At 34.3% G+C, this 10,151-nt stretch overlaps 1 protein-coding gene across 2 annotated transcripts; it reads left to right on the forward strand.

Annotated features, from left to right (window-relative positions):
• The first annotated feature begins 26 nt into the window (after positions 1-26).
• LOC130979395 (putative E3 ubiquitin-protein ligase LIN-1) lies at positions 27-7,687 on the forward strand. 2 transcript variants are annotated; one of them, XM_057902827.1, is made up of 15 exons: positions 27-1,012; positions 1,215-1,640; positions 1,730-1,815; positions 1,938-3,065; positions 3,148-3,292; positions 3,731-3,988; positions 4,069-4,375; positions 4,562-4,686; positions 4,767-4,883; positions 5,126-5,257; positions 5,345-5,467; positions 5,777-5,887; positions 5,969-6,115; positions 6,518-6,772; positions 7,083-7,687. In XM_057902827.1, exons 1-15 carry the CDS (start codon positions 242-244, stop codon positions 7,098-7,100), a joined length of 4,149 nt encoding a protein of 1,382 aa, XP_057758810.1. In that variant the 5' UTR covers positions 27-241; the 3' UTR covers positions 7,101-7,687. The 2 variants fall into 2 exon arrangements, with proteins under 2 accessions (XP_057758810.1, XP_057758811.1); XM_057902828.1 differs by lacking the exon at positions 1,215-1,640.
• The last annotated feature ends 2,464 nt before the right edge of the window (positions 7,688-10,151 follow it).

The following is a 10,151-nucleotide window of genomic DNA, read 5'->3' on the forward strand; positions in this document are numbered from 1 at the left end:
TTTTCATACAAAAATATAATTATCAAACATTTTTAGAAAATAAAAATGTATTCGATTTAAAATTTTATGAAAAGTAATTTCGAGGTTTTCTCTAAACAATCTGACTAGAGGGTGCAAATGGTCATTTCACATTGCCGTCCAAACCATTTCGCGCCTTCAAATACCATCAGAATGTTACTGAGTGTACTATACTCAACTGAAATCTTAACCGTTATTTCCGTTAGAACCGTCATCCGCCGCTATGACTACAGCCGTCACGGCCGCCGAGATTCTCCGCCACACCACCGCCTTCCTCTCCGACGTCATTTCCAACCGCGATCTCCGCCACCGCCTAATCTCCATCCTCCACCGAGACACCACCACCGCCGTAATCTCCGACGAATCTGCCGCAAAACTCGCCGCGGATACTCTTGAAACCGCGATCATGCTCTCCAACTTCGCCTCCCGCTCCTGCTCCCTTTCCCTTGCTGAGAAGCTCCTCCTCCCTCTGTCCGACCACCCGCTTCCTTTCTTCCTCCTCTCACTTGTCCACACCCTCCACAACCGCCACCTCGATGCCGCTGTTTCTCTCCTCCGTTTCTTCCGTTCTAACCCTTCCCTCGCCCGATCGGAGATCGCACCGGTCCTCTACGACCGTCTTTTCTCCCTACAGCTACTCTCCGTGTTCCGGTGGCTGCTGGAACGGAGAGCGCAGATCCTCTCATCATCTTCGGTTTCGGAAGACGCTACTCACTCGCTGTCGAAGGTGAGCGAGGAGCAGGCGTCGAAACTGAGGGAGCTGGAGAGAAAGTACGAGGAGATTCTCGATGAGAATTGCAGGGCTGTTGCGGCGCGTTTCGAAGAGGTTTTGGCCAGTGAAAATGCGTCCATTAGTCCGCCATTGCTGGCGAGGAAGAGCTCCGGGGAAGCCGGCGGGGCGGAGAACAATGTGGAGGTGGAGGAGGACGAGGAGGAGCAGTTAGTGATGGAGGAAACAGAAATGATTGCGTTGAAGAGCGGACACTACGATAATGTAAGGATTAATATGCTAATTTTTTTATGACCAACAGATTAATTAAACTGAGACTTCTTTAACATTGAAGGTTTAGAATTTGATCAAAATTTTTTTGAGAGAAGCCAAATTAAACCATTCACTGCTCTATAAACAAGAGACAATTAGGATTCTCTTGAATTTGGTTGATGAGTTTTGAACGATCATTATGTCACTGTTGTAGCCAATATGGAGCGAAAGGGAAGAAGCCTCCATTGAGTTTTTGAGCAGTGGTTCTTGCAGCAATTCCTCCTACGCACCATTTTATCCACGAAGAGTCTCTCCCACAATCCTCAAACCCCAAAACTCTTCACAAAACTTGGCATCACTCGCTGATGAAACCGAGTCTTCATTGGTTGACAAGAGTTTGACTAGTTCCTCCTCAGAATCAGAAGCAGAAAGAGAGATCACTAGTACTTCATGTTCGAAGGGGACCCCGAATCTGGTTAGAACCGGAAACAAATCCTTGAGTACTCCCAAAATCCTTAAACCACAAAAATCTGCAAAATGTTTGAAACCACCAACCTATTTAACAAACTTAGCTGATGAAGCAGAATCTTTGGATAAGAATTTACCTTGTTCATACTCCGAATCTGAAGCAGAAAGTGAGGTAGTGGGGACTAAATTTCTTATATATGATAGCCATTTTAGACTTTTAGTGCTATAAGCTGCTGAACTGGTGAAATTTTGTCCCTGTAGGAAAAGGACGAAAAGATAGCACTACTGGAGCCTCAGAAATTCCAAACCCCAAAACAAACAAAAAATATTTGTTCAGGATCCATGTGGTATGTCATGCTTAATTGTTTCTGCATTTTCTAATTAAAAAAAATTATGGTTATATATACATGTACCTTAATATTCACCTAAAAAGTTTCATTTTCTAAGCTTGCATTTCTCCTGTTTTTAGTTCTCCAGATTATAACATGGAAGACGAACATGTGCCTCCAGAGGACTTTGTCTGTCCATTAACAAGTAACCTATTTGATGATCCTGTGACCCTTGAGACAGGACACACATTTGAGCGCCATGCTATTGAAGAATGGCTTAAAAGGGGAAACTTAACTTGTCCCATCACTCGCAAGAAGCTGCGAAAGACTCGCTTACCGAAAACAAATCTCGTGCTCAAACAAATAATCTCAAGCTGGAAAGAACAAAATCTCAATTCAGTAGTCGAAATGCCATGTGACAGTCCACATGTAGATACCGAGCTGAAAGTGGAGTGTTCAACTTCTGCTAACAGTGTCATATCAGAGGCGACGCTTGACGGAATGATGAGCGAGTTGCGCAATGCAATCAACAAACTGTATATGTCAGAGGTGCTTGCGGAATCTGAAATGGCTGTGCTTCAAATTGAGAAGATTTGGAGAGAACTGAACCTAATAGTTGTTGATATCCATAGTATGCTATCAAAACCTGCTATCATCAATGGATTCATGGGGGTGCTTCTTAAGTCTTTTGATCCAAAGGTGCTGCAAACAGCAGTTTTCTTGTTAACTGAGATGGGTTGCGTAGACAGTAATGTTATTCAGACGCTTAGCCATGTTGACACTGATGTAGAATGGATCAAGACTCTTTTCAAGAAAGGTGTAAAAGAGGCTGTGGTGTTAATGTATCTTCTGAAACCTTCCACTATCATTCTTTCAGATATGGCAGCAGTGGAGGCTCTCATTGCAGTTGTAAATATGAAAGAGGAAGAATTTCTAGAAATGTGTTTGAGTCCCAAAACGGCTGCAGTGCTTTTACTTGCGCAGGTTGTTGGAAGCAGTGAAGAGAGCATTGCATCTTCAGTTGCACAGGCTGTGTTATCCGAAAGAGAAATTGAAGCTATAGTTGGCAGTTTGGGAGCAGAATGGACAGAGGAGAGGGTTGCTGCGGTTGAGATCTTGTTAAAATGCATGCAAGAAGATGGTACTTGCAGGAATATCATTGCTGATAAGGCACAATTATCTACCTTTTTGGAAAGCCTTGTAGGTGCAACTGAGGGAGAACTTTTCAAGATAGTTAAATTTTTATCTGAGTTGGTAAAACTGAATAGGTAAGTTTACATTTTACAAACATGAATTAAGCTGTATTGTTTATGATTGGGGTTTGATTCTCTCGTATATGGTTCTGTCCAGGAGAACATTCAATGAACAAATCCTTCACATTATAAAGGAAGAAGGTCCTTTAAGCACAATGCACACTCTCCTCATTTCTCTGCAGACAGCTCATCAATTCCATTTTCCAGTAGTGGCTGGCCTCTTACTCCAACTTGATCTTCTGGTTTGAATCTGTCTCTTACTGCCTGATCCTGACTATATCCTCTTTGATCCCTTCATCATTGTGCAAGTCACTTTAGAGTTCACTAACTTATAGACTTATTGATAGGAAAAAAATTGGATGTTTTCTGGGATACAATTCTCTGAATGATTGCCTCTAGGTCCGAAATGCTGAATTTGTTAGATAAACCATAAAAATTGAATGTTTTCTGGGATACAATTTCTGAATGATTGCCTCTAGGTCCGAAATGCTCTGAATTCGTTAATAAACCATAAAAATCGAATTTCATCGCAATATGTAAGATGAGGCTCTCCAAGGCCTAAACATGCTCATGTGAGGGGGTATAATAGATATAAAACCTTTTGGGAGAGATGGTTTTGTGATAGATATTTTATTGATAATAGAGAGTTAATATTCACTTCTTGCTCATGGCATTTGCAGGTGGAGCAAACAAAGATGAGCATATACTCTGAGGAGGCAATAGATACTCTTATCTCATGCTTGAGAAAGACTGATTACCCTGCTGTCCAATTAGAAGCTGCCAAGATAATTGCGTCACTGCAAGGGAGATTCAACTATGCCGGAAAGTCTCTTAGCCGAGAAGTCCTTCTTGAACGTGCTGGTCTTGACAGAAGCTACAACAATTTTCTACAGATGGACCAGATCAGCAACTTCAACGAAGGAATTGAAGCATCTATGGTAATGTACAGTTCCAAAGAAACCGTGTTTCTGAATTAATGATAAGAAACGCTATAAGCCTAATTAACCATTATCAACAGAAAGAAGAGAATGCAGCTGAGGACTGGGAAAGAAAAGCTGCATCAGTTCTAGTTAGCCATGACTGTGGTTTACTTTTTGAGGCTTTAGCAGATGGCTTGAAGAGCCAAAATGAAGAACTACGCTCTGCATGCTTTATATCAGCTACATGGCTCATATATATGATCACCATTCTACCAGATACTGGAATACAAGGGGCAGCACGAGTCTTCTTTCTCAAACACTTCATATTCATATTGAAATCTGCCGAGGACACTGAAGACAGAATCCTTGCCATGCTTGCTCTTAAGAGCTTTCTTCATTTTGATGGTAATTCTTGTATATGTTATTTTTGCCTTCTGAATTACTTAATTATACAAAAAATTACAGTATAAAGGTGTCTCTGTATATATATAAGCCTTCCAGTTCCATCTGTTTTGAAATAAATACTCGAATGCCTGGATGTCATTGGTTTAAAGTTTAGGAAATGATTACTGTGCTTCTTTTGAATTTCAGATGGCTTACGTGATCTTACTTCCTATGCGAAGGATATCCTCAAAGCACTGAGAGAATTAGAGGGGTTCTCTCCCATGGCATCAGAAATTATGAAGGTTTTGGTTGAAGAACCTGAATCTAAAGCAGTAAGTTCAATTTGTGCTTGAACCATTTTTAAGATACAGGAATAGAAAATCACACACTTTAACGTCCTTGATTGGAACAGGACATCTGGATTCATAAAGAGGTAACTAAAATAGATTGCAGTGGGAATGGAGAAGTTCTTTCTATCATTTGCTTTGAAGATAAAATCTTTTCAGGGCATTCAGATGGAACTATTAAGGTACTTAAGAGATAAAAGATTGTTCTTGTCTTCTTAATTCTACCGAGTTGGAACAATAGTTGAGTTGTCTCTTTGTGGTCTCACGAGATCATGAGTTCAAATCCTGAAATAAGCCACTGATATAATTATTAGATTAGGTGCCTACATTTTACCTTTGGGTGTGGTCTTTTCCCGAATCTTGTGTTAATGTAGGATGTTTATGCACCAAATTGCCCTTTAATATTTGTTGTGCATGTTTGAAGGTGTGGAAAGTAAAGGAAAGCATAGTCGATCTCTTGCAAGAGATTAAAAGGCATACGAAGGATGTTACAAGCTTGGCAATTTCGGAATCTGGCGACAGATTGTACAGCGGTTCACTTGATAGAACTGTAAAGGTAATATACTTTTAATTTGCAGCAGTAAGTAACTAATTTCAATGACATGCAAAATGCTTAATATGTATGTGATTTCTTGAATATCAGGTCTGGTCCATTGAAATGGCTGCAATACATCATGTACAAGAACATGATATGAAGGACCACATTCATAATTTAGTTGTGACCAATAGTATGTGTTGCTTCAGTCCTCATGGAAGTGGCATCAAGGTACTCAATTAATCATTTGTTTACTCAGCGATGACAAAGTGGCTAATATGTGAGATATGCCATATCCCAAGATAAATGTAACTGATAAATAAATATCATGCTTGACACGTTTGTCGGATCTGCAATTTGTACTACTCCCTCTGGTGTACAATATCCATGACTTAAGTAGATAAACTTTTGTCTAATTTTGGAACAGATTTAGATACTTCACCCAAATAATGGAAATTCTTTGCATGTAGCCCTTCCTCTTACATACTAATAGAATCATCACTGTTATGCACTAAACTACTTTATTTGCTATTTCTTCAGGTTAAGTCATGGAATGGAGAATCTAAGTTGTTAAATTCTAATAAACATGCAAAGTGCTTGGCTCTTGTTCAGGGGAAATTATACTGTGGATGCCATGATAGCAGCATTCAGGTATGAAACTATCAACAGTAGTTATGAATTTTGTGCAAGTCCATTGTGATTCTATTTCAACAGGACATTGTTATATTTCAGGAGATCGATTTAGCCACAGGAAAACTCATCAGCATTCAAAGTGGTTCCAAAAAGTTACTTGGGAAAGCAAATCCTATTCATGCACTGAAACTTCATGGTGAATTCATATACGCTACTAGCTCTTCCTTTGATGGATCTGTCATAAAGGTATTCTTTGATTTTTCAATATAGCACATTAAATATCAACCATCTCATTAACGTTTTTTGTTTTTTTAATTCTCCTTATAAACATTATGGTTTTGTGTGTGCAACAAATTTTTGGATGTTCATATGTTAATATAATTACAACGAAAAAGAAAATAATTTCTTAAGATTCAAGTAGTTTATTATTAATTTAAACTCTTATTTAAAATGATATTTGATTTTATGATTTATGAACACAATTCACGTGATACCCCAAAAATACAGAAGAATTTCTCCTTGAATAATGACTCCATAGAAACATGGTGAATATATTATATATGTAGCATAGAAGATGCTTTGACTAGTTGATCTATGTGTTTTTCACATCTGATAAAATGTTAATTTCTAAAACAAATATATGTACAGATATGGAACACATCCAATAATAATCGTATACATATGGTTGGATCATTGCAAACTTCATTGGAAGTGCGAGCTATGGCAGTAAGCTCAGAACTAATTTATTTGGGGTGTAAGGGAGGAGCTGTGGAAATCTGGGATAGAAAGAAATACAATAGAATTAACACATTGCACACCGGATCCAATTATAGGGTTGTTTGCATGGCTTTGAATAGCACTGAGGATATTTTGGTAATTGGAACCTCGGACGGTCAAATTCAGGTAATGCTGCCGGCTGCCCTTTTTCAATAAAAACTCTAGTTTGAAAAAATTAATTTTTAAGATTGTTCATATATAAAGTTAGCATATCAAAGCTTCCAATAACTGCCACAACAGTTTTTGAAATTACATATAAGCAATCATTTCTATAGAAGGATTGACTACTACTAGTAAATTTAATCCAATTATCACCATGATTTTGGTTAACTAAACGTTTTTCTTTTCTTTTCTTTTCTTTTTTTCTTTCATGCTACTCCCCCGTTTAAGACTTACTATGCAAGTACTAATAAATTAATCTGTGGTAATTCCGCAGGCATGGGGTGTCAAGTAAAGAAGCTAAGGCTCGAAGTTTTGTTAGAGAAGGCAACATAAATTTAAGTTAATATTTAAAGTGGTTTTTAAATTTATAGTTAAACTTTAATGTTGTCTCTAAATTTAAAATTGTCTAAATTTATTCCTAAATTTAACAACGATCGTTCTTAGACGGAAGTCACACTGAAAGCCACGCTGGACTGGTAAAACGTCATTATTTTATTTTTGGCGTTTAAATAGAACATAAATGACGTCGTTTAGGGTATTTTGAAGAATTTTAGTATGTTTGAGGGTAGAAAACCCTCAAGATACCCTAAACAATATTGTTTCTGTTCTATTTAAAAACAAAAAATGTAATGATAATATTTTATCCGTTTAGTGTGGCTTTTATCCAACTACGTCATTATTTCGTCGGCAAAAAATACTTTAAGGATGACCATTGTTAAGTTTAGGAATAAATTTGAGACAATTTTAAGTTTAAAAACAATATTAAAACTCGACTGCAAATTTAAAAACCACTTTGAGAATTAACTCTATAAATCTAGCTTAAATGTGAAATGAAATACATTTAACCTTATGAAGGCTTTCTATTGGAGTATCCTTCATTACAATCGTATATGACTGAAAAATTATATTTTGGTCCAATTTCTTGAAAAATATGTGCTGTAAGGAATCGGTCCTAAATCAAAAGCGTTTTTAAGATGTAGTGAAATTAATTAAGCGAATTAAGAATTTAAATTAAATTAGATTATTTCATAAAAAAAAAGAAAAAGTTATATGGTGATCTTTTCTACTCTTGAGATGTCAACTAATATAAAATGCACATTAGTGAAAACGATTGAAACGAAGAAAATATACTGTGAAAAAGGTTAAAAGACAATATTTTTAGAATAAATGGTCAAATTAATTTCTAAAAAATTATCTATTTTTTAAATTAATTTTTGAAAGATTTTTTAAATTAAATTTATTTTTTAAAAATTTTAAATTAGTCTTATTAGTCTTTTTGCTACTTTTATTGTTAAGGGTGTTAAAGTTTGTTGATGTTATACGTTAAGTAACTTCACAACACACCTAATAATTCTAATTTACTATTAACATGATTAATTTATGAAATTGGATCAAATCAACCTTAAATTGAGAAATTTTAATACACCTCAAGTTTTTTCTTCAATTAGGCTTTAATTTGATCAAATTTATAAATGTATTATGTTAATAGTCAATTGAGATTTCTAAGAGTGTGTTATGATGTTACTTAATATGCTACATTAACAAATTTTGACATCATCAACAAAAATTAACATGACTAGTTTAAAATTTTTAAATCACAAATTTAATTAAAAAAAATCTTTCGGTGACTAATTTAAAAAATAAGTGATATTTTAAGGCTTAATTTAACTATTTACTCAATATTTTTATCAATACTAGTTAATTCTTTAGAGCTAACGTTTTAATTTTATATTATTAGAATTTAGAGTTCAAAATTTATGATTTAGAATTTAATATAAAAAATTTTGTTAGTTATGTATTATGATGCATCGATACTGACACAAACACAGGATACAACACGATACGAGATACGCTGACACGCGAATTTTAAAATTTTAGATGACATGGAAATACGCATACATATAAATATAAAGTATTTTTTAGATAAATCGTAATGATATTTTGATATTTTATTGATATTAAAATATAAATTAAACTTTTTAATTATTTTTAATATCTCATTTTAATTATATCAAGTATTTAAAATATTTTTTGTTACAATAAAAAAAATATATACTATATCTAAATTTATTTTAAGAATAAGATTTAATATACTGACACGTGATGATATTTAGGTATGTCCATACGTATCCGAAAAAAACTTTTTTATTTTTTATTAAAACACGGTTGCAGATACACATGTCGGACAAGTGTTGATAAATATCATATCCAAAATATATCTAATATGTAAATACGACAACTAAACAAAATGTCCGTGTTTCATAGTTCATATTAGCCAGAGATTGGTCTGGCTACCCGACGGATTTCCTAATTTAACTCGATTTATAATTAATTAATTAATTAAATTTAGAATTAAAATTAAATTAGATATTTTCATGAGAATGTATAAATCTGTATATACTGTGGCCTGCCGTTATTTATGAATCTTTACTCGTGAGGTCAACTAATATAAAATTCACCAGGGGGTTTAACGATTCATATGCCGCAAAATATTCTGAAAAAAAAAAAACACATAGATAGATCAAGGAGTATACCATCAAGCATAGCAAATATATCTAAAAAGTAAAAACCACTCCAATCATTTAGATATATTTATCCATCTATCTATCAAATTATTGATTTTCATCCTCCTCAGCCCTCACAACTAGAAAAAAAAAAAAAAAGAAAAATGGCTCCAATTAAAGTAGGTGATTCAATTCCAGATGGCATTCTTAATTACCTGGACGATAAAAACAATGCACAAAGAGTATCCATTCCCTCACTTGCAGGTGTGATCTAAATTTGATGCTTCACCCCTTGTGCTCTCTAATTTTTTTGCTCTCTTGGTTGATGACCTCAAGGTGAAGGTTGCAAACATTGAACTTTGCTCTTTCGGTTATCTCCCTTCTTTATTGGTGAATTTTTAACAAAATATTTATTTATTTATTTTAAAAATATTTTTTAGAAAAATAAAAATAATTCTATGTTTTAATATTTCATACAAAAAAAATTATTTATTAATTATATTTAAATACAATAATATAAAAATATTTTTTGTTTATTTATTACGTAAAAAATATATTTTTAATTTTTTTAAAAAAATATAAATAATAAATTTTAAAAATATTATTTTTTTAATATTTTTATTTTTACTATTTAAAATTTGTAAAAAACACTAAAATTTTTAAATTTTTTTTATCAATTTAATAACACCAAAATAAACATTTATTTATTTTAAATTTGAGAAATTATATGGAACAACTTTTAGATTTGAGAAAGGGACACCAGTGACAAAACATAGGAATGGAGACGCGATGACCATGAATTCGAAATTGACTTAGAATAGAGTCAAAGCCACTAAAAA

Source organism: Arachis stenosperma, chromosome 5 (genome assembly GCF_014773155.1).
Source record: "Arachis stenosperma cultivar V10309 chromosome 5, arast.V10309.gnm1.PFL2, whole genome shotgun sequence".
Lineage (NCBI taxonomy): Eukaryota > Viridiplantae > Streptophyta > Magnoliopsida > Fabales > Fabaceae > Arachis > Arachis stenosperma.

What these genes read in the sequence shown, in the direction of transcription:
- LOC130979395 (XM_057902827.1), top strand. Translation starts at nt 242, where the DNA reads ATGACTACAGCCGTCACGGCCGCCGAGATTCTCCGCCACACCACCGCC. An exon ending in GAGCTTTCTTCATTTTGATG is followed by an intron (nt 4,376 to 4,561) that starts GTAATTCTTGTA and finishes TTTGAATTTCAG; the next exon opens with ATGGCTTACGTGATCTTACT. An exon ending in TTGATGGATCTGTCATAAAG is followed by an intron (nt 6,116 to 6,517) that starts GTATTCTTTGAT and finishes ATATATGTACAG; the next exon opens with ATATGGAACACATCCAATAA.